We start from the raw sequence: 24,277 nt of genomic DNA on the forward strand, positions 1-24,277 counted from the left end.
GAGACTGGACACTGCCATATCAATTTTTCTTCGCCAGATGACTAAAGCGTGTTGCCTTGCATATTCAATAATTCGCCAGAATCCCGCGAAGACGGACGGGAAGTTTCAGAACCAGCGGAGGTTACCAACGCATGTACTTTCTGTTTGTCGCCTTAAGCCGTCGGCTATGCCACTCTTTCTCTCTCTCGCGCAACACTTAGTAAAGAGTATTACAGAAACGTTTGAGATTTAAAATAATGAATTTATTATAATTATAATAACTTTTGTTCACAATAATATAATTCATCCAACACTTTATTGCCAATCGATATTCACTTGATCCCAGTCTTCAATAAACGGTTGATCAATCGAATCAATCATTATCCCGCAGTAAAGGCAATCCGGGGCAATGATGTTTTCTATATCAACTTTTATTTGTTCTCGGGACGAGATTCCGTAGGCGTTCTGTTGTTGCTGATCGTTTGCATTCTGCGGGACCATATTTTCCAATTGCTGTTTAAGGCTAATCAGTTTCCTATTCTGTTCAGGAGTCAAATACGGGATGATTTGCTTCTCAAGGCAATCACTGTGGAATTTATGGCCACAGGGAAAGATAAAGAACGGTTTCAACAGCAAATAGATCTCGCATATCGAACATGGTTCTTGGGCACTAATTGTAACGGAACGATTACGAAATGTTTGAAGCTCGGCCCGAACACGTTCAGCTGCTTTGGCAGACTCGTCCATATCACGCTGTTGGTCTTGGATTTTTTCGTTGTATTCCTGGAAATTGGGAGGTTTGAGTTAAGTTGAATTGATAAAGGTGTCAAAGCTAAATTATTGAACCAATTGCTCTTACCTTCAACGCATCACAGATGGCTTCTTTGAAGTCGTCAATCTTTTGAAAGTCTGAGAAAAATGGTAGTAAATCTTCAATGCGCAAAAGGTCGCACTCTTTCAATAGATCTAGAGCTTTCTTCACGTCGTTTTTCCCTTTGATCTCATGCTCAGCTAGCGAAGTAAACGAATATGTGATGTTATGCATTCCGTGTACGTCCTGTTAGTTTTTCAAACAATCTAACTTACCAATTCTAAGCCACAATTTCCTTCGTAACTCTCGATTCGTGGGTTGTGATGCAGTTTCTTGTGCTAGGGCAGAGCTGAAAGTCAGAGCCAATTCAACCGCCGGATGCCATAGCTCCAGCAGACATTGGAGAAATACGCAAGCAGCTTTGGCCGAGTGTTCCTCACACACTCTGAGTGCATAGTACACATCATAGTGGACCAAAGTAATATCACGTCCTTGCGTCTCTAAATATGTCTCCAATTCTTCTTGCTTGTGCTTGGCATAGAGTTTAATCAAGAAATTGTGGAGGGCGGTGTCTGTGATGCCTCGCGAGTGGACAGCATACTCCAAAAACTTTATCACTTCTTGCACATGCTCATCGTTATCCGTACAAATTAATGTAGGAATCAATTTCAGTGGGTCCAAGCCTCTTTCAGGGTTCATGATTGCCTTTATTGTATCCCGCGGGATTTCTTCCATGAGAATTGGACAGTATTTGTAATATAACTCTGGCTTGTTTTGACTCACTAGGATCGATAACGCCCCCGAGAAGTTGTTCTGATTTATATATTGATTAATAACCGACTCGTAATCTTCATTGACTTTCGTGAGCATGGTTAAATTATGGGTGTCACCATGTGATGCCATCAAGTCGTAGATCACTGTTCTGTTTTTACGGACGCAACTTGCCACTCTCGGTAAATTCATGAAGCTATCGAAATTCTTTTGTAGATTGCGCACTTTCTGGGGGTCGTCCGAGTAGCGTGCCTTTTCCGTGAGATACAATTCAACCATCCACACGACCAGCATTGTAATCTGTGTTTGATCCTGCTCAGTTAGTTTTTCCAGGCGGTTTTTAAGGTAAGCCATCAAAGCGCTTTTATCATCAATTTCCAAGAATTTTAGACAAACTCGTTCGAAACTTGCTTGGGTCTCAGAGTACATCAGAGCACTTTGGATGTAATTTTCCTCATCGAAATATTTTTCAGCCTTTTGTCTCAGCACATGGTCATAGTGCGCCGGATTGTCTTTACTGTACTTCTCAGCCAAACTGAAATCACCGCGGTCTAGATACATTTGCCAAACGTTCCTTTGTTCGTTGGTAACTTTGTAACGAAATATCGCTTTGGAACTGTATACATAAATGGAACCGCTCAAGCAGTCTTTGATTATATCAACCAACTTTCCATACTGCTCCGAGAAATACTCTTCATAAATAATTTGTTGGTTTAGCAATGATATAGCGGTTACATGATCTGAATAGAGTAGTATCGCATGGAAATTTGTCAGAATAAATGTTTTAGGAGTTTCGGATTTTTTCTGAGGAGTATGTTCGTCGTATGAAGTATTCATATTGGAGGGAAAGGAAATATTCTCAGCGTTAAGAATGAAACCAGGGCCTTCCGCCTTTTGATCAATCTAGTAATGAAGAAAGGGTTCAAAAATTAAGTTTACAACTCGGACACATAACAAACTTACGTCCCCAAAGTAAATGCCAACGCCAGTCATCCAACCGAAATGATTTGGGAACTTTGTGTTCATATCAAGATTGAAATGTAGCTTTGAAAATTTGATATCATGAACGATCTCTTGATAGTCTTGGGTATGCTCCGGAATATTCAGATACGCGCTGAATATATTCTAGATAGGAGAAATGGTGTCATTAGCCAATTTCAGGACCATTATTCAACCCAATTTCTACCTGCAATACTGGTTTCTCGTCCGGTTTGAGAGCCTCATGGAACCGATACAGACGATTTACGGTGGTCACTAGTACAATAAACCGCGTTGTATTTGCAGCTCTAAAGAATTGGATACCTGTTATGGGGCAGTGCTTGCCTTTTCCGATGTCGAAGACCTAATCAAAAGGCAATGCAACGGATCAGATTTAAGTAAAAAAACAAGAGACAATGAACAGAGCAACAATTTATATCAATTTGCATTACCAAGCCTTCAATTTCCCTTATTCCATAAAGGGGTAGATAGTTGGGAAGCTAAGTTATTTATAAGCGAATAACAGTAAACGTTAGTTTGGACAAACATATACTACGAATTATACCAGAATATCATTACCTGCTTCCAGTTGTTATGAGTTACTTTTTCACCGCTCTCGATTCCGAATTCCGTCTCAAAAATCAACCCTTTGCTTGTACCGATAAGGATGGAGCCTGTTGAAGTGTCAGATGTATTTTCATAGTTGAATCCTACGGCGGTGATTTCATGATCACGGAATTTATCAATTCGTTTGGGTTTGCTCGTTTTTCGATTCAAATAGAGGAGCTCTGGCGAAATGCTTGTCGACTTCGGGGTCAAGGCGATTAATAGATGATTTCCGGTGGGATCCAGAAACAGTTTTGAAACACTTAGTCCAGGCAAGTATTTTTCCAAGAAGACCTCTGCGAAAAAAGGAAATTAAACATAGAAAATGTTGTATTTATTGTAGTGTTAACATATTGGGAGCTATATAGTTTGTTATGGGATCGTGGCCCTGTGAGTTGGGGCTTAAGAATATACTCAAAATATTCCCTGTTTGTCGGAAGAGGCGACTAAAAGGGATAGAAATTTGTGAGCTAGCAACCTGCGAATTTTGAAACTTTACTGGTACCGAAACGTAAAGACGCTTCGGATAGGGGCTAACCTCACGACAACGACCTTTGGCTATCGAAGACGGAATATAACTGGTTTCTGGAATGTGTATACGCTTCTTGATAGCGGTAGCGAGGGTCCTAAAAATGCTCACTTTCTCCAATTTGAGCGGGAATTCCAGCGATATAGCCTGGACATTCTGGGTTTAATCGAAGTAAGATGGTGGTACTCTGGAGAATACTCCTATCCCTCTTGCCACACTAATGGCAATGTACTTTTGTACTCTGGAAAGCCAAGTGGTAGCACTTGGGAACTGGTTTCTGACAGACTTTTAACTGTAAGGTTCCGGTCCAGGCTAAGGAGCATCCCAATTGTATAATGTTACTTTCGATATAGTAAAAAAGGATGCTTTTTACTAGCAATCAAACGCAGTTCGGGAGGATTCCTGAATGTTAAGATGAGATCTGACAGCACCTTGCTCGGACATGTGATGAGGAAGCAAGGTCTTAGCAGACGTGGGGAGGTGGGAGGTTCGTGGATTTTTGCAGCTTCAACGGCCTCGTCATTGGTCGCATATTGTTCGAACACAGAACCTGCCATAAAATCAGTTGGATTTCAACTGACCGCCAACGCCGTATGAGCAATCAGATCGGCCACTTCACGATTAAGAGTTGTCTCCTGGATGCGCGGTCACTTACGTTCGCTTGCATGTTGCGTCCACCACTGCTCGCAGGGTTGGAGAACTGAGACCCTTAAGTTCAATATCGACCGCTTGTGTGACCTATCCACCTATCTTACTGATCACACGGTAGCTATACTGAATAACCCGCCTGAGAATATCAACTAACATTGGGGCGCCATTAAAAATGGTCTTTTTTCAGGTACTACACAGGTCGTCGGCCACCCCCCGAGGGGGTGTCATAAGATCTGGCAGACTGCGGAATCTTGGAAGCGGATCGATGAACGGAAGGGGTTGAAGGCTTTATTGATCGCTGCGAGTGATGGCGGGCGTGACTCGCCCGAACTCCGATACCGAGCGAAGTCCCGAGAAGTTCAGCTATTGCACTGATCAGGGAAGTGGAAGATGCCGCAGATAGTAACGATTTCAGGATTGTATACTGCATCACAAAAGCGTTTGCATGTATTTGAAAATTTTTCGATAGTCCTGTGAAGGACGTCAACGGTCAACTTGTCATCCACGATGATGAACAACTGAAGAGGTGGAAAGAACAGTTCATTATGGTTCTATGGTATCACATCCGGTGAAGTTCCTCCTCTTGTGGATGAAATGGCTAGTCACTGTAACATGCGGATATGGGATGTTCCTCTAAGCAGAAGAGAAATCATTTCGGATATCAATGCACTCAAACGGAGTAAAGCCGCTAATCTTGACGGTTTTCCTGCAGGACCTGCAGTTATAATAATAATAATAATCGTTGGCGCAACAATCCATGTTGGATCAGGGCCTTGAAGTGTGTTAGAGCACTTCATTCAAGACCGTAACGGTACACTAGGAGACAATGTGGTCAGCATTGCGCCTGCAGTTACTGTTCGGAAATCTTGGGAATCCAAGATTTTTCGCAGAGAATCCGTTTTGAGTACAACAATTGGAGGGGCATCTGGTGCCCCCTGCTGACAATAGCTAAAATAATCTTGGAACACATCAAAGAACATCTCAAAAGCTTGATCGACAGAGAGCAGTCTGGTTTTCGCTCGGGATCTTCCTGCATTTACCACATCAACATCTTACTGATCATTTTTGAACAGTGCGCGGAGTTTAGATCTTCGCTGCATCTGCTCTTCATCGATTTCGAGAAGGCTTTCGATAGCGTAAACAGGGACTGTATTTGGAGTGCTCTACGCAGGAGCGGCTATTATCAAAGGAATATATGATGGCGTCAGATATCACATACTGCATCCAGGTAAAATCTCGAACATGACACCGACATTATTTCTTCTTGTTATCGGTGACGTTCTTCATTCTACCTTGTTCGGAGGATGTAGAAGAATTCAATGGCCTATGAATTTGGAAAGAGAGGCAAGTAGAGTTGGACTGACTCCCTTGACGATTAACTACCTTGTCGTGGTGAGGGAGCTCAGTAAGGAAGGTCCTCTAGGAAACAAGAGGTTACACGTTAAGCGGTGATCAAAACCCCGAGCCAATTCGTAACTACTGTGCACGGGGTTAAGATGTGGCCGCGAACGGTAACTTTGAATACCGCGTGATCCCCAGTTTCAGCTAGCATTATCGCGGCAAAAAGGGGCTCTGCCGAGATCAACTTTGGACTTTCCTCGATAAAACTGAGACCATGGCAGCCAATTATGAGAAATAGAAACAGAAAACCTTTTAGAAAACCAAAATTAAATCTCGATCGTGACGATTCAACCCTGAGTGAAGGGGCATCCCTAAGCTCATCAATGGAGAACCTGAGTCTAGACTCAGATTCTTTACTTACACTAGTGAGAATTAATCTGATTGGGACCCAATCCCTAACGAACGTGCCGAAACAGGCGCCTTCCGTCAACACTCCTGGCACCGGTCTCCCATCGGCGCTGCTGAGGCTAGAATCGTGCTTATGTGTAAGCATCTGTATTCGGACGGCAAACAGCTTTCGGGCAAACCAACCGGCTGAGTTTGAGGGGAAAGGAGCATCCGGGGCACCTGTGGCTAAGGCAAAACCGAAGCGGCAGCGGTCCTCGGATGGATGGGTCTTGTTTGATGACACTAATCTATCCGGTTACGATACTAAGCAGTGCAAACAGCTTAGTAGGAAATTCCTTCTAACTGTAAGGACTGCATCTTCGTAAGGCATTAAGTTTTGCTTCGAGTTGATACCGAAAAATTTTACGGCTAAAGTTTTTGCCGAGGAAAACAAGAACGAGTGGCTTTGGCGAGACTGTTCCACCCTCAACGATGTGTGGGAGAGTGCGCGACTAACCCTGAAAAGGATTTCTGAGTTGCAATCTTTCAAAAATTGCTTCTTTTGGATTTCAGAAGAAAAGCATAATGATGCTGAGGTTTGGAACAACTTGGTGCCCATAATAACCTCACCACCTTCATCTGGATGCTTCTAGGCATCAAAACAGGAGAGAGAGAGCCGATAAGAAGGGAACTTTCTTTACTATCGGCGTTCCCGAACCCGACATTAAAAAGGCTTGGGATCAAACGGACTGCCAGTTTTACTACGCATTAGGGACCGTCACATTACAAGTGTCGACTCCTAAAACCATTGAAGTGGACGCGCAGCCCTCGGCATCTTCATCTGAAGCGTAGATGATGTGGCATATTTCCCAAATAAATTTGCGGCATTGCAGAGCGGCGACTGCACTTATTAGTCGTCGGATCAATAGCTGCAAGACATTTATATATCTCATACAAGGTATATGGGTAGTCAGGGGACTAAACTTCCAACATGTTGACCTGTCGTATGCCAATGAAAATGATATACCCCGCTCGTGGTCTCAAAGGACCTCCAGGCTAATTTGGTTAACGACCTATGTGATGGCGACATCACAACGGTCAAACTAATCATAAAAAGTCAGCAGGGAGATAAAGAGATTCTATGGTGCTCAGTATATTTCCGATATGGCGCAGAAGAAGTTCCCAGTGCCAAAAGTATAGACATGGGGATAATAGCAGGATATGATATCAATGTCCACCACATATGCTGAGGAAATTCCAGCATCAATACAAAAGGATCGAAACTATTAGATTATGTAGTAGAGACGATCTGTAGATCGTCAATTTGGGCAATGAGCCCACTTTATTCAACGTGGTCAGGCGAGAGGTCATTGACATAACGGTGGCATCTCCTGACATTAGCTCTGGTGGAGAGTATCAAACGATATCACACTCTCGGAATATAGGGGCATTGATTCCGTAATGGGCATGGATCAACCTCCGGCCACTCCATTTCGGAATCCGCGCGAGACCGCGGAAGTATAAAATAGAACTGAGCGGCCGAGTTACAATCCCTGGGAGGCACATCAAATCTATTGTTGGAATTGAGAAGAAAACTCAGATATTACAACTAGCATGAGAGAAGCTTTCGAAGAAAACTGTCCACTTAAGACGCTAAGACAGAGGAGAACGACAAGGGTGCTCTTCAATCGTGCTTTGACGTCTGATTCAGCCGCTGGTTGGAATCGGTATAAAGAAGCAGAGAAAGCCCTGAAGAGGAGCAGAAGATCGGCTAGACAATCATCATGGTGACGCGTTTAAGAAGAGACTAACTTTCTTGAGGCAACCTTGAAGCTAAAATGGATCCTTGTTAAAGAGGCGGAGAGACGTCTTCTTATGGGAGCAACGCAGTCGGTTCTGCTTTATGGCGCGGAAGTAGGGGCGGATGCCCTTGACAAGGAGTGACGTCTGCGTATCGCACTGTTTCAGAACAACTTACTCCCTCTTTTTTTGGTCCACGGAACCCTCGTTTAGGGCTTAGCACTCAAACTTCCAAAACGCTGCTCCCAGGGCAGAGGTGAGGCAGCGTCTGACGATTTGCCTCTGCCCTGGTAAGAAACTGTAAAGCCGTCATCGCCTAATATTTTGGGAGTTTGGGTGAAAAGCCCAAAACGAGGGCTCCGTGGACCAAAAAAAGAGGGACCAAGTTGCTCCCCATTTGGTCCGGTCCAGCATTAAGTTGATGGGAACTTAGAACCCCACAATTCTCAAAAAAAAATATTTTCAGTTCTGGCCAAGCTCTGGTCAATAGGCGGATTTGCGCTCAATATAATTCGTAGTCATGTTATGTTCTGCGAGCATTTAACATCTGCGAGTCGCTTAGGTCACGCGGCTCCCAGGGCAGAGGGGAGGCAGCGTCTGACGATTTGCCTCTGCCCTGGTAAGAAACCGTAAAGCCGTCATCGCCTAATATTCTAGAAAGGCAGTTATCTCAATACCAAAATCAAGTGAGGACTGTTCTGCGTTGGTATTTTTTCTGTGCTGCCATATGTGAGTAGTGCATGGAAAGTGATCCCCCGCTGTCACTCGAACGCTCCAAGCATTTTTCCACACCTCTTAGTGTCGTACAATCAGAGTTCGCTGGCCTGATGCTATTTCAAATGAGGAACTTGGTCGGTGCAAACGCCTGGCATGTGTACACGATGTGATCGGAAAGAGGAAGATTAAGCAAGAGCGGTAATTGGATTGCGGGCTACGACATGTGGTGGAATCCACTCTCCCAAGATGACCGACGAGTGGATCGTTCTAAGAGCACTTGGCGTAGAACAGTAGGGAAAGGGTGCGTACGTCGCGTGAAGTGCTAGGGCAAGCTGAAGCGCATTTCGTGACGTGTATAAATTTGACAGCTGTCGGAGTATTAGTTTGTGGGGTGGAGCACTTTCAGTAAAGCAACTTTTATTAAAGGAAATGGACAAAAAGGAATTTCGTGTTACTAAAGTATTTTTTTTGGGGAAAAAAACTGTTGAAGCCAAGTCTTGGCTTGACAAACATTGTTCGGACTTTGCACCAGGAAAACCAACCGTTGAGGAGTGGTTTGCTAAGGTTGAAAGAGGCGACATGAGTACCGAGGTCGATGTAGTGGAAGCTCCAAAGAGCCTACGAAAACATTAAAAAAAGGTTTATAAAATAATTTTGAATGAGTGAAATTGATCGAGATAGCTGAGGCTCTAAAGATATCAAAGGAACGTGTTGGACGTATCATACATGAATGTTTGCGTATGCGAAAGCGCTGTTTAAAGTGGGTGCCGCGCGAGCTCATAATCGGCCAAAAACAACGAGTTAACGATTCTGAGCAGTGTCTGAAGCTTTTATCCCACTGGACGAAACACGGCTCCGTTATTTCTGCACCAGAATCAAAACGATCGTCATCTTAGTGGACTACACGTGGTGAACCGACTCCAAAGCGTGCAAAGATGCAACAGCAAATTGATGGTAAGGTTATGGCATCAATATTTTGGGATGCGCATGGTATAATATTGAGAAGGGAAAAACGATCTCAACTCAATTCTCGGTTCACACCTTTGTACTCTTCAAGCATCGGCTCAGCTGTCCTTCATCGATTCGGCATACACCCAATAGTAGCCTCGTCACGCATTTGCAAGTAGAGCACTGCCTTAGCCAGAAACAAGCGTTAGTAATTCGTAATATGCAACATGATTGAATCTATGTGCAAACAACAATAAAATAAAGGGCTACGGGCATTGCAGGCTGTAAGTCCTAGGCGAAACACATAATATATATCCGCAAAGCCCAAAAATTACTTTGAAATGAATTCCATTTCTAGTAAAGCGTTCAGTTCCGACAATCATAATTCCTTCAGTGACGAATCTTCCCAAAGCGGAGCCCTAGGGGAATAAGGAATCTACATAAGGATGGAAGAAATATAGGGCACCTTGCACTCATCCACTTGCCGGGAGAAGGGAATTATCTTGGGCATTGATTGTTGGTGTTCCCAATCGTAATTGGGTAAATGGTTGGTATGTTTTTATGGACATTTCTCATTTCTCAACTTTGACTCACCGTCCTGACGATCCGGTTGCAATAAGAACAGTCGCAGCAGAACATGATGAGACATTAAGCAGACCAGCCAATTGTTCGCCACCGTCATGTGAACGATATCATGCGGTAAATTTAGTTTCATTTTCTGTTTGCTGAAGATTGGAGCCTCCTCCTTAGTTCGAATAGTAACGTAGCCTCGGCTGGCTGGATCCCGACCAAATCGGGAACTGGGGTCCGTATGGCCCCCAGCAGTCCCATTCTGATCCAACAGCGAAGTCATTTTCTGCACTCGATTCCCAACTGTAGCTAATAAATCCAATTCAATGCATCACTTTGTACTGAAAATCAATGCAGGGTGAGATAAACTTTTGTTTTGACGTAGATGTCAAGTACGGTCTACTCCCCTCAAAAAGTCAACTTGGTCGATGGCAGCGCCAGAAAGTTTTCTAGCGGTAAAATATCAAGGATGGAAAGTACACTGTAGTTTGGGAAACACTTTGTATTTGAATGAACATTAACCCAAAGAAGTAGTATTTTTACAAACTTGAGCCTTGAATGAAATAAATAATCGTTTCTCGTTTTTAGACAAATATTTATTCATCCAACATTCCTCTGATTTGCTTCGGTATAATCAAGGATACACCCACTTTCACTTTTCACTTCTGATGTGGAGATTTTTCTAAAAACAAAACGATTATCCAAAAACAAAAAACTTTCTGTTTTCACGTAGTCCTCCTGATTCCTTTAGTTAGTTTCGTGTTATTATCCTGACAGAATTATGTTAAAAATAATATTGTGCGGGTTTGACAATTTTGATTTATTTTATTTATTCATAATTATTTATTAATTGTGATTTCAAGATTCCATATTTTGACGGTTGTATACCTAATTAAGAGGAGTTTGTATTATTTATCCTAATTTCCATCTATAAGTATAGTAAGAAGCGTCGCAAGTTGTTACGAAGGGAGTACGGTGTTGCATTACCTTGGCACTAACGTGGCGTCCGGTTCCATATATTAAATCGCGCAGTCCTTGTTCATGACTGGCAAATCTGTTAAGAGAGTTTGGTTGGTTGACAGCCTTGGTGAGGGGAGGGGACTAAATTACAAAAAAAAAAACTAATGCGCACAATGAACGGGGAAGGACTACCCCTGCGCTGGTTTTGGCACCTACGCGGCGAGTGGTCCCCGTATTCCTTTCCTCTTCATGAGAGGACAGATGGCATTGTGGCGGCCCACCCCAACCTAAATGTTCACCCCCTGCCGCTTCAAATATAATGAGGAAATCCTAAATAATGTGGAGGAATGGCCCCTTCCTGGGGAGGGTTAGAGCAGAACTCAACTGCGATTCAATGCATGATTATACATATTTACATAGTATTATTTTCCTCTATTTCCTTCTTAAATAATTTGAGTTTACGCTGTTTGGTTTTAAGGGCGTCATCCCGTGTGTCGGGTTGGAGAAATCGATTTTTTTTCGCATGAATTGTATCTATATATAGTGGAGAATATGTGGGCAAAGGGATTTTCCGATATTCCGAGTAGTTCAGAAATTATAGTGTTAAACAGGTTAGGAGTTTGCAGCCGTGGCTAGAGTACTCGATGAGAAAGAGCATCCAATCTTTTTTTACCTGTTAGTTTTTTATCTGAGCCTTATAAATTCGAACACAGGTATAAATATAAAATATATGAGGGAGTGGTGAAAGTATGGGAGGTTTTAGTAGGTAAGAATCTGGTATGCGTATCCTAGACTCTCGAGCGGAACAGTCTTTGTAGCTGAAATAGGCTCTGTTGGCTGACAACAACCGTGCGCGGATTTCATCATCGTAGTTGTTATCGGTTGTCATTTTCGACGCTAGATATGAGAAATTGTCAACGGTCTCAAAGTTGTATTCTCTTATCCTTATTCTTCCTGTTTGACCAGTGCGGTTTGATGTTGTTGGCTGGTTCCTCTTCGGTGCTGACGTTGCCATAGTATATTTTGTCTTGCCTTCATTGATGTGCAGTCCAAGATCTCGCGCCAATCACCGCCTGCTCGATCTGGATGAAGGCAGTTTGTACGTCTCGGGTGGTTCTTCCCATGATATCGATATTGTCAGCATAGGCCGGTAGTTTGGTGGACTTTAAGAGGATCGTACCCCTCGTATTTACTTCAGCATCACGGATCATTTTCTCGAGGGCCAGGTTAAAGAGGATGCATGATAGGGCATCTCCTTTTCGTACACCGTTGTTGATGTTGAATGGTCTTGAGAGTGGTCCTGTTGCTTTTATCTGGCCTCGCACATTGGTCAGGGTCAGCCTAGTCAGTCTTATCAATTTCGTCGGGATACCGAATTCTCTCATGGTCGTGTACAGTTTTACCCTAAATAAAGTTGTAAAAAAAGAAAAAAAAGGAAACTGCAGAAGCGTTGGGCTTGGGTAGTCGCCATTTTGTTTTTTATTTTTTTTTAATATACGTCAAATTGTTAACTTCAAAGTGTAATAAATGGGCGCTCCATATTTTAAAGGCCACAATTCGTGTTTTGACAGGGGATTATTTTTTTAAGGAAATTATTATAGGGCATACCGAACACAATCGAATGACAACAAAAACGACATGATCACGTATCGACATTTTTGTATAGAGAGTTATAATTGGTCTTTTGAATTGTTTGTAGTAAATCTTTTAGAACTGTAAAATTGCGGCACCTCTAGGTTTGATTTCGCCATATGCTCTAACCTTAATTATGGACACGCGTTGCGGACCATTTCGAATGTGAATGTCAACCCTTCCTTGACCTTCCGGTAAAGCGGAAGGAAGATAGTCGAACTTGACAATCAAGTTGCGGACATAGAGGTAACCCTGTAAATTCCACATGGATCATAGTGAATTATGATGCTTCTGATTTGAAAGTATTAAAGACTTCACTTACCATAAAAGGACATTTGTGGTCCAGGTTACCGTGAGTTCTTACGAATGGCCACATCATACTCATTAAAAAGCTCTTTGAAGTCCATTTAGAAACCCACAAAAATTTTCTTCTGAATCTACTATTAAACGCCGATAACCTGCGTTGCCTTTCATATAGAGGGTTATTTTGACCTTAGCAAACATATCCATAAATCCTTGAAGACTTAATGAAGGTAGATGCAAAAACTTACAAAGACTTGATTCAGAGTGACGTTCGGAAGGGTGGTTGCATTGAAATTATATGATTTAGTGGTTCGGTTTAAGATGCGGGTGGTACAGGAAACATTGGTGACTATGCTTGGATCAGAGTCCTCACAAATCACTCTGCTTAGAATGACATCGTACATTCGCTGTTCACATAAAACAATTAAAATTATTTAATTTTGAATTAATACCAAAATTCCGTCTTACGTTGGAGATGCATACAGGAAAATGCCAAACTATAAGATAGAAAATAAGGAAATAAGGAGCGAATTCGACCCGAACCATTTCGGATAACTGAGGAGTTTTCCACTTGGTTGTACCCTTAAATCCATTTAAATGGTTCAGTGCCTTGAATAATGTAGGAAGTACGCACTTATTATGAAATTGCCTATAAAATGCTTTGAAATCTTTGAACTGGTTACCGCTAATATGTAAATAATGATGCGGATGGCAACCGAATACGCACTAACCATATCATCGAGCAAAATAGTGCGAAGTAGTAGTATTTCGCATAAAACAAAAAAACGGGCCCGATGTAGAAGAGTTATGAGGAAGGAATAACGTAGGCGTTTCACCAGGATTTATGGAGAGGAAAATGCAGGTTTTGTTTGAAACAAAATCTTATTAAAATTGATTGAATGTCTGTCTGTCCGTCCTTTTTTTTGAGGAGGTGGAAATCTTCAAAAGACACTATCCTAGATACGCCAGTGTGTGGGATTCTTATCTACTAAAACCACCCCCGACTCCCCCCAAGCCCCGTGGAACCACCATAAGGTATTACATCACAGGGCGGAGTCAGCTCTCTTTAGCTTGGTCACCTTTTGTCTCTACGCGGCGTAAGTAACCGCACTTTTCTAGTCTTCTTTGCTCTCCCCAGTTTGCTCTGGATAGATGTTAACATGGAGTTGATCGCATCCCAGTCTTTCTGACATACTTGCATTCTAAGCAACAGATCTTCTGGTACAACCGCGGCCTGGTCTGATTATGCTTCAGGTTAAAGTTGCATAATTAGGCAAGTCCTCACGCGACCTCCGCGTGGTGGCCGCTGGAAACCGTCTTCGGGCGGGCCAAGAGTGTGTAGGGCCGGGCTGGGAGTAGGCTCATCCAACTGACGAGGATCTGCTTGTCTGCTGGTCATGTGTTAGGGGCAAGTAGATCTGGCGGGGGGATGGACTGAAGCAACAGCCCGGGGATCGTCCTCCCTGCACCGGAGAAGGTGCTAATAGGACCCCAAGCCAAGGTGGAACAGCATACGCCGAGGGCTGCGTGGCCAATGGGGAGCTTGGTCTTTAGTATGCGAACTCTGAATACCTTGGGCACCTTCAGTTTCAAATAAGACCCTTACCCTGGTGGCCGGGCCAGCCAGGGTGGACATTCTTCCCGGACTACTCGTGGGACCAAGACATGGACTCAATTAATAAAAAAACCAAAACGACGATAGAAGAGGAGGCGATGATGCCAGGCGCATCATCGGAGGACGAGCTGCTGGCCTCCAGCCAGGAGACAGTGGCCGTCGAGAGCAATACACTCGGTGCCAGCCGTAGCACCGTTATGCTGAAACCAACCGCAGGGACCTCCCGGAGCGAGGCGTCAGACGGACTAGTGGCTTCTAGCCTGGAACCCACTGCCGTCAGGCTGGGTGTAGCGAGTACCAGACATAGTACTCCTGACCCGAAGCCCTCAGCGTCGGGGGATCCCTCGAAAGCGAAAACCGACAAGAATCGCCGGAAACCGGCTAAGAAGCGAAGGTCCACGGGTGTCCCGCTCAAGAGTCAGTACCAGAAGGCCATGCATATTCTCGGCAAGATTGCCAAGAATAAGGAGGCCGGTACTGTCGACGAGCGGGATGAAAAAGACCTCGCTAAATACCAGGCGATTGTTGATGAATACAACAGCAAACGCCGGGCTGACGAGCAGAAGGCGAAGCCCATCGCCCTAAAACGCAACCGATCTCAAGACGAGGTCGAACAAGATAAAAAGCGGAGTAGAGTGGGCAAGAGCGCAGACGCCAAGCAACATACGAAGGAAATTGTACAGCAGCCGTCAGCCGGCGGGCCACGTACTGCGAAGACCTTCAGCGATGTGGCCAGGAGTCACTTATGGGTGGCGCTAGCGGATGGCAATTCTGCTAGCGGCAAACTAACGCTGGAGGTATGGACCAGTGTTGAGGCTAGGCTGTCGGGCATGGTCTATGAACATCTCGTGGAAACCGGAGGCAAACACCCGGGACTCACTCCCCACTTTGATTCATCTCATGTGGTCCGTGGGTTCCACGTAATAGCTTGCATGGACCAGTTCTCTAAGGACTTTCTCGGCTCGTGCGTCGCTAAGATCAGCGACGCTTGGGAGGGCGTTAAGCTCAAGACTATCCCTTACGACGAGATTCCCAGGAGACCGGTCGCTCGCATTTGGTTGCCGAAGATCCGCATGGAGAAGGACAAGCTTGTCCATTTCCTGCGCCTTCACAACTCCGGGAGGAACCTCAGATAAACAGCCAGCCCGTACTACTCCGCATAAACGAGGAGTGCCTGGAGGCACTGAAAAAGGCCGATTACAAAGTGTGGTTCGGAGTCAGGAATGCCAAAGTAAAAGTGTTCCGCTCTGCAAAACCGGACGACGACCTTGACCCAATCGACGCCGCCAACGAGCTGTTGGAGGAGATGACGATCGACGGTCCGACGGGGGCTGACGAACCCCCCACGCAAGCAGATCATGCTGAGGGTAACGCAGATAAATCTGCAGCACTCGAAGTGTGCCTCGGCTAATCTGCTCGTCTTCCTCTTAGAGGAAGACATCGACATCGCGTTAATACAGGAGCCCTGGGTCGGAAGCGACCGAACCATCAAAGGGCTCCAAAGCAAATATTTTAATTTATTCCACAGCACAGGAGACGCTGATCAGGCTAAACCTAGAGCATGTATTCTTGCGAGGAAGAGTCTGCACGCTTTTTTGTGCCCGGACCTGAGTTCCAGTGACCTAGTTGTGGTCAAGCTGGAGCAGGTGGGGGCAGAGAACGTGTATATTTCCTCGGCGTACATGGCTCACGACCGATCAGCTCCGCCACAAGAACTACAACATCTGATGAACACCATAACACCAAAGAAAGCCAACCTGCTGATAGGCTGCGACGCAAATGCAAGGCATACGCTTTGGGGCAGCTCTGAAATCAACGAAAGGGGTGAGTCATTCTTTGATTTTATTATTACTTCAAATCTATCGGTGTGTAACAGGGGCAGTACACCAACCTTTCATTTCCCCTGCTCGGAGAACTGTGGCGGTTGGGAGGAGGTCCTTGATATCACCCTAATAACCGACAACGGGGTTCTTAGGGTGGAGGACTGGAGAGTGTCTGACCAGAGATCCTTCTCTGACCACAGTTGGATACTCTTCAGTCTAGATCTCGCCGCAGAGGTCTCCAAGCCCTTTAGAGACCCCAGGAGGATCGACTGGAGAAAGTTTGGTCAGGTAATTAAGAACAAACTCTCCGGTGCGCAAATTGGTAGGATTGGCACGACAGACGAACTGGAGTCAAAGGTCGGGGCTCTGGAGAAGGCTTCAAAGTCTCGTGCCCTGCTAAGTACAGCAAAAAGACCCTGCCACCGTGGTGGAACGAAGATCTCTCTAGTCTCAGGAAGTTGACCAGAGAAATCTTCAACATCTGCTACAGGCAAAAATACTGGCAGCCATACAAGGACTGCCTAAAGAAGTACAAGTCGGCCATCAGGACCGCCAAGAGGCGGTCTTGGCTAGACTATTGTCAGAACATTGAAAGCACTAGTGAATCCGCGAGGCTCAATAAGATTCTGTCCAAGGAACATAAGAGTCCATCCTTCCTTAAAAAGTCGGAAGGCTCCTGGACGGAATCTTCTAGTGAAACCTTGGAGCTGCTGGTGCAAACGCACTTTCCCTCCAGCGAGGAGGACTGTGAGTCAGAACCTCGCTTGGAGGGTTTGCGGCAACCCCAGCTGTGCGAGACTATCAAATCGGTAATTACCGGGGATAGGATCGGCTGGGCTATAAACAGCTTCTCCGCATACAAATCTCCTGGCCCAGATGGCATAATGCCAGTCATGCTACAGAAGCAGCAGGAAAGGGTTGTGCCGTGGCTTGTTGAGATTTACCGGAGCTGCATCACTTTAGGATACGTACCGCAGTCCTGGAGGCGCGCACGGGTGGTTTTCATACCGAAAGCGGGCAGGCGCGGTCATGAGTCCGCGAAGGACTTTCGGCCAATCAGCCTGACCTCATTCGTGCTGAAGACCCTAGAACGCGTCCTGGACATTCACTTAAGGACTATTATGGAGAGAACGCCTTTCTCTAAGTCCCAGCATGCCTACCTCAAAGGAAAATCCACAGAAACCGCCCTCCACGAGGTAATTGGCACGGTTGAGCGGTCGCTGCAGTACAAGCAGTATACCCTTGCTGCCTTCTTGGATATAGAAGGAGCCTTCAACAACGTCAGTACCAACGCCATCAAGGAAGCCTTGACCGGTGTTGGATTGGAGGGGTATCTCACGCATTGGATTATATCCATGCTGAGTACCAGGACAATCCAATCCGATCTGGGAGGCAACCACTTGACCAGAGCTGTGAACAGAGGCACGCCCCAGGGTGGTGCTATCTCACCGGTGCTCTGGTTAATAGTAATGGACAAAATTTTACGTACATTAGACAGCAGCGGGGTGAAGGTGGTGGCGTATGCCGACGACTTGGTGATACTAGTATCTGGGATGTTTCCTTCCATTATGAGCGACATCATGGAAGGAGCGTTGCGAAAGGTGTGCCTGTGGGCCGCAAGATGCGGACTCAGCATAAACCCAACCAAAACGCAACTGATGCTATTCACCACCAAGACAAGGATACCTGAATTCCATCTACCACGGCTGAATGAATAAAGATTGGTTCTTTCCTCTAATGTGAAGTATCTGGGTGTAATCCTGGATCCTAAGCTAAATTGGAGGTTGAACATAGAACTGAGGGTTAAGAAGGCCTGTATAGCCTTCTATGCCTGTAAGAGAACCTTTGCCAAGAAATGGGGTCTCCGGCCGAGGATGGTTCTCTGGATGTACACCGCTGTAGTGCGTCCGATCCTGACGTACAGATCTATTGTATGGTGGCAGGCTTTGAAGAAGAAATACAATAGAACGAAGCTTAATAGGATTCAAAGAACCGCGTGTGCAGATGCTACGGGGGCTCTGCAGTCTTGCCCGGCAGATGCTCTCAATGTACTCCTGCATCTCCTCCCCCTTGACCTCCACATCAAATATGTTGCAGCGTGCAGTGCCGTCAGACTACGTGAGTCCGGATGCTGGGCAGCGAAGTCCTACGGCCACAGCAACATTCTAGATGAAATACCTCGAGAAATCTGGGCATCCCCCACGGACTATGTCGCACGCAAGCTGAACTTCACGAGAAACTTTGCTGTGGACCTTCCAACCAGGGCAAAGTGGAAGACCGACGGCGTGTTGCAAGACTACGACACGGTATTCTTTACGGACGGATCAAAGATGGCCTATGGAGTCGGCGCGGGGGTTTTCTCGAATACACACGGTGTGTCCAAGTCGTATGGTCTCCCAGGTTTCACCAGTGTATTCCAGGCGGAAGTACTGGCGATATTGGAAGTCTGTCGATGGCTGGAGCGTGATTCGAGCCCCAAGCGTAACATAGCCATTCTGACCGACAGCCAAGCGGCCATCAAGGCCTTGTACTCAACGACGACATCTTCCCGGTTGGTGGGGCAGTGCAGAGACACGCTCAACCATCTGGGCGGCACGCTCAAGATAACTCCCCTCTGGGTTCCCGGGCATAGGAACATAGAAGGGAATGAGCGGGCTGACGGATTGGCCAGGCAAGGCTCTGCTCTTGGCAGTCCCTCGGAGAACACAGTCGGTGTTCCGCTGGCGGCTGTCGGGGGCCGAGTCTACTCGCACTACCTAGCAGCCGCGGGCCTGAGATGGCGAAGGCTTACAAGCTGTGCCAAATCAAGGAGAATTTGGCCCGCTTATAACATAGCCCGATCACGAGAGCTCCTGTGTCAGACGCGTGCAAATGCATTCAAGATTACGGCGGTCTGCACGGGGCACTGGCCCATAGGGGACCATGCCGCTAGGCTCGGCTTACCCTACAACTCGCATTGCCGAAGCTGCGGAGAAGGAAGGGAAACCCTCATGCACTTTCTCTGCGATTGCCCGGCTCTGGCTCGAGTCAGCCTGCGAACACTGGGTAAACCATTCTTTGGGGACCTCAGTGAGATTTCTGGTTGCAGGGTCGGAGAGCTGCTTTCCTTCGTGAATGCTACGGGCTGGCTCTGAAGATCCGATCCAGCTGGACTCCGCTTCCCTGTTCCTATAACAACAGTCACGGTCTTAGGAGTTTGTGGCATCAAAACGGCGCACCAAAGCGCTAATTGGGCTCCTCGGAGCGGCCACTGATACCTACGTACCTACCCTGGTACAAGCACCTCTCCTAGAGTCGAGTCCTTCGGGACTTTATTCTAGTTTGGACAATCGGGCGAGGTATCTAGTTTAAACCTGAACAGGTATAGGCGATATCCTCCACGTCTCGTGAGAAACTGGGTAAGATTATAATTAATCTCACTTTGCCGTGTCAACAACCACTCCTTGATGGCAGGGATGAGCCTGTGTGTCCACTGACCTTTTCCCAAGCGTTCCCAACGCTCTTGCCATCTATTTAGAGACCTCTCCCGTTCGGCTTTCTTCGTCTGCGACAAACTTCGTACAATATATATTCGTCATCTCTTCTGCCAAGATGTCAATAGACATCATTCCCGAGATGACGAATGCTGAATCATCTGGAGCAGTCCTGAATGCCGAGCACACCCCTAGGGCTGAAATCCGATGAATTTTCATTTTCTTAGACTTCCTTCGTACAACAACATCGTAGCGTGAAAATTCTTGGAGCTCTTGAATTTGGGCCTTTTCCTCTTTCGAACGAGATATCGCCCGTGGAAATTCGAGGAATTCCCATTTTTCCGGCCTGGGGGCCGAGGAAGTTTCCATTTTTTCGCATTTTCTTAGACTTCGTGCAGGTCAGATCGGCGCCCGATTTTCCGCAATATTTCGGGTTCCCGACATCGTAGCGTGAAAATTCTTCGAGTTCCTGAATCTGGGCCGTCTCCCGTTTCGAACGAGATATCGCTCGTGGAAATCCGAGGAATTCGCATTTTTCTTCATTTTTCCGACCTGGGGGTCGCGGAAGTTTTCATTTTCTCACATTTTTTTAGACTTCAGACCGGCGCCCGATTTTCCGAAATATTTCGCGTTTGCAACATCGTAGCGTGAAAAATCTTGGAGTTCCTGAATCTGGGCCGTCTCCGCTTTCGAATGAGATATCGCCCGTGGAGATTCGCCGGATTCGAATTTTTCTTCATTTTTCCGACCTGGGGATCGAGGAAGCTTTCATTTTCTTGCATTTTCTTAGACTTCGTACAGGTCAGACCGGCGCCCGATTTTCCGCAATATTTCGGGTTCCCGACATCGTAGCGTGAAAATTCTTGGAGTTCCTGAATCTGGGCCGTCTCCCGTTTCGAACGAGATATCGCTCGTGGAAATCCGAGGAATTCGCATTTTTCTTCATTTTTCCGACCCGGGGGTCGAGAAAATTTTCATTTTTTCCCATTTTCTTAGACTTCGTACAGGTCGGACGAGTGCCCGCTTTTCCGCAATATTTCGCGTTCCCAACATCGTAGCGTGAAAATTCTTAGAGTTCCTGAATCTGGGCCGTCTCTCGTTTCGAACGAGATATCGCTCGTGGAAATCCGAGGAATTCGCATTTTTCTTCATTTTTCCGACCTGGGGGTCGCGGAAGTTTTCATTTTCTCACATTTTTTTAGACTTCGTACAGGTCAGACCGGCGCCTGATTTTCCGAAATATTTCGCGTTTGCAACATCGTAACGTGAAAAATCTTGGAGTTTCTGAATCTGGGCCGTCTCCGCTTTCGAACGAGGTATCGCCCGTGGAGATTCGCCGGATTCGAATTTTTCTTCATTTTTTCGACCCGGGGGTCGAGGAAATTTTCATTTTTTCGCATTTTCTTAGACTTCGTACAGGTCAGACGGGCGCCCGATTTTCCGCAATATTTCGGGTTCCCGACATCGTAGCGTGAAAATTCTTGGAGTTCCTGAATCTGGGCCGTCTCCCGTTTCGAATGAAATATCGCCCGTGGAACTCCGAGGAATTCGCATTTTCTTCATTTTCCCCACCTCCTTTTTCTGTAGACTGCACTCAGACTGTTAGCGTTAAATGTGACCTGCAATGCCTTTCCCCAAACTGGAGATGCATAGAAGAGGGTTGAACAGGGTTGATTAGGTATTTGAGAGAGAGAGGGAGAGAGAGAGAGAGAGAGGCTAGCAAGGGCCTGGGTCCTCGCGCGTACAGGATGTTGTCGTCCGTGAAGAGGATCCCTCCTGATGCGGAAGGACCATTTTCGTTGTACAGAAAGGCGTAGAAAGGGCGTGTGGCAGGCTGGGCTACCGTTGGCATAAGGGAGAAATTTACGGAAGGCAGGAAAATATCGTGGAGGAAGATGTTAAAAAGTTTGGGGCCTAGGATGGAGCCCCGAGGGATTCCTCCTTTTCAATAATGGGAGGGGACAGTTTATTAGCTTGAATAACAGGCTCTCTTTCCAGACTGAATCGAAACCCTTTTCAAGATCTAAGGCGCAGGCTACAGTGCATTGTCTGTTTTCCAGGTGATTTAGGATATTGTCTTGCAGGTAAAGGATTGACTGTTCGGCGGATCTGAGGTTTTCGGAGTCGAATTAATTAAATGGAATGATGGAGGAGTGGTTTCTGTTGAGGTGAATTAATAGGATGCGTTCGACAATTTTTCCAATATTGGAGTGGGAGTGAGTGAGGGGAGTGATACGCTTCATATCTTTGAGACCGCCCGGGCAACCTTTCTTAGGAATAGGTATTAGGAGAGCTGACTCCCAGGATACAGGGAAGTCTCCGTTATTTAGGCAGTAGTTAAAGAGAATGGCGAGAAGTTTACTGATGGTGGGCGCACATTTCCGTGGGATGAAGTTGGAGATACTGTCAGGACCCGATGATTTTTTATTTTTAGATCGGATGATTGCAAGTTCAACTTCTTCTTGGGAGGTAAAGAAGGGGTCAAATGGGTCGATTCTGACTATTTCAGCCGGGCGGCTGGGGGAACAGGTCATAGGTAAGACCCTTCTAAACTCAATGTTGTATTGTTGACAGTAGTGGTGACTACCGAGTTCCAGATGGGGTCTGCACTAAAATCCCGAAGAAATTGAAAAATGAGGGGATTAAAGGAATTCAACGAGGTATCACCTGTATGTAAGTGGCATCACATCGTTAATGACACCAAGGAAAATAAGATACTGATGATATTGCATTTGATTTTATCAAAATGACAAAGATATTTATACGTTTAATCATCTAAATTATTATTAATCGCTTTAAATTGTTGGCAATTTTAAAACGTTAATTTCTATACCTAAAATCAAACAACAGAGTTGTCTAAACCTATAGAATAATGGAGCTGTAATTAACGTTGATTACAGATGACAGAAAAGCTAGCGCTTGCCGCTAAGTGGACTATGTTTGATAAGATCCACAATTTCCCTGTTTTTGTTAAACGAGTAAATTCAACATGACTAATAGCATTGGAATGGAATATTTTAGAGTAATGCTGATGTTTGAAAATGAATCGTTTATTTTTTGATAGCATGATAATGTGTGATCGTGACAGGAAATTTATAAGCTGAAACGGTTTGCGAAAATACCTTGCTTGAGCATATGATGCGGAAACATGGCTTGATGACCATAATGATAATGATGGAAGCTTTGCAGACTTCTGCAATTTTCACGACCTTCTCATTAAGGGGGCGCTGTTCGAGAGAGAGTGAGTGAGCCCTTCTTAAGGTCAATTACATTCCCATTGTTTCAGCAGGATTCATTCAAAAGGATCGATATTGGGTTCAGCTTATGATGGTTGAAAAATTAAAGAAAATTCATCCCCAAAGTACAATATTATACGTATCAGTTGGGTTGGAAAGTTCGTAGGCTAACACGTAGGTAGCGCTACCAGCATTAAATCCATATGATTTTTAGCTAATCCTATCCTTCAAAAGATACTTGTATAAATTTGACAGCTGTCCGACTATCAGTTTGTGGGATAGAGCATTTTGAGTGTGTGAAGTGAAGCCACTGTTGTTAGTTTGAAGAAAATGGATAAAAAGGAATTTCGTGTGTTAATAAAGCATCGCTTTTTGGCGAAAAAAATACTGTTGAAGCCAAGGCTTGGCTTGATAAACATTATCCTAACTTTGCACCAGGGAAATCAATCGTTGAGAAGTAGTTGACTAAGTTTAAATGAGGCGAAATGAGTACCGAGAACCGAGGCACGCAGTAGACCCCCCATAGAGGCTGTTACCGACGAAAACACAAAAAAGTCAACAAAATAGTTTTGGATGACTGCAAAGTGTAGTTGATCGAGATATCTGAAGCTCAAAAGATATCAAAGGAACATTTTGGGCATATCGTACTTGAATGTTTGGGTATGCGAAAGTTCTGTTCAAAGTAGGCGCCGGGTGAACTCACAATCGACCAGAAACAACAACGAGTTGACGATTCTGATGAGTGTTTGAAGCTGTTCCTTTATGAAAAATCCGAATTAATGCGCCGATATGTGACAATGGACGAAACATGGCTCCATAATTTCACATCAGAATAGTGATGTTGAACCGACTCGAAAGCGTGCAAAGTCGTAACAGGTTATGGCATCCGGTCTAGGCCTTGGAAAGAACGCCAGATATCTTCGTTTTGCCACCAGGTCCAATAATTTGGATTCATCTCGACAGCTTCGCCTCCTTTAAGCTTGACAGTTTATAGATGGAGTGATTTTGCCGCGTTCATTGTCGTGCAGCCTATCATTATCAGACCTGGTCGAAAACCCTTAACACCAACTTGGCGTTCAATGTTTTGAACATCTGCTTGACGAAAGATTAGTATACAGTTCCAGGTGTTGCTTGGGTAGAATATCTA

General features: G+C 45.3%; 1 protein-coding gene across 2 annotated transcripts; it reads right to left on the reverse strand.

The window, feature by feature from the left end:
* Positions 1-220: 220 nt before the first annotated feature.
* Positions 221-10,488, reverse strand: LOC119657692 (vacuolar protein sorting-associated protein 18 homolog). 2 transcript variants are annotated; one of them, XM_038064724.1, is made up of 8 exons: positions 10,113-10,488; positions 3,119-3,441; positions 2,992-3,039; positions 2,748-2,903; positions 2,525-2,686; positions 1,066-2,464; positions 839-990; positions 221-762 (listed from the first exon to the last, which is right to left on the reverse strand). In XM_038064724.1, exons 1-8 carry the CDS (start codon positions 10,369-10,371, stop codon positions 295-297), a joined length of 2,967 nt encoding a protein of 988 aa, XP_037920652.1. In that variant the 5' UTR covers positions 10,372-10,488; the 3' UTR covers positions 221-294. The 2 variants fall into 2 exon arrangements, with proteins under 2 accessions (XP_037920652.1, XP_037920653.1); XM_038064725.1 differs by lacking the exon at positions 2,992-3,039.
* Positions 10,489-24,277: the final 13,789 nt, after the last annotated feature.

The sequence above is a fragment of the Hermetia illucens genome, chromosome 5 (assembly GCF_905115235.1).
Source record: "Hermetia illucens chromosome 5, iHerIll2.2.curated.20191125, whole genome shotgun sequence".
Lineage (NCBI taxonomy): Eukaryota > Metazoa > Arthropoda > Insecta > Diptera > Stratiomyidae > Hermetia > Hermetia illucens.

Excerpts from the sequence above, each read along its gene's own strand:
- LOC119657692 (XM_038064724.1), bottom strand. The coding sequence starts at position 10,371 with ATGACTTCGCTGTTGGATCAGAATGGGACTGCTGGGGGCCATACGGAC. Across the intron at positions 2,904-2,991 it reads TAAGGGAAATTGAAGGCTTG|GTCTTCGACATCGGAAAAGG; the intron begins GTAATGCAAATT and ends CCTTTTGATTAG. Across the intron at positions 991-1,065 it reads GAAATTGTGGCTTAGAATTG|CTGAGCATGAGATCAAAGGG; the intron begins GTAAGTTAGATT and ends TTACTTCGCTAG.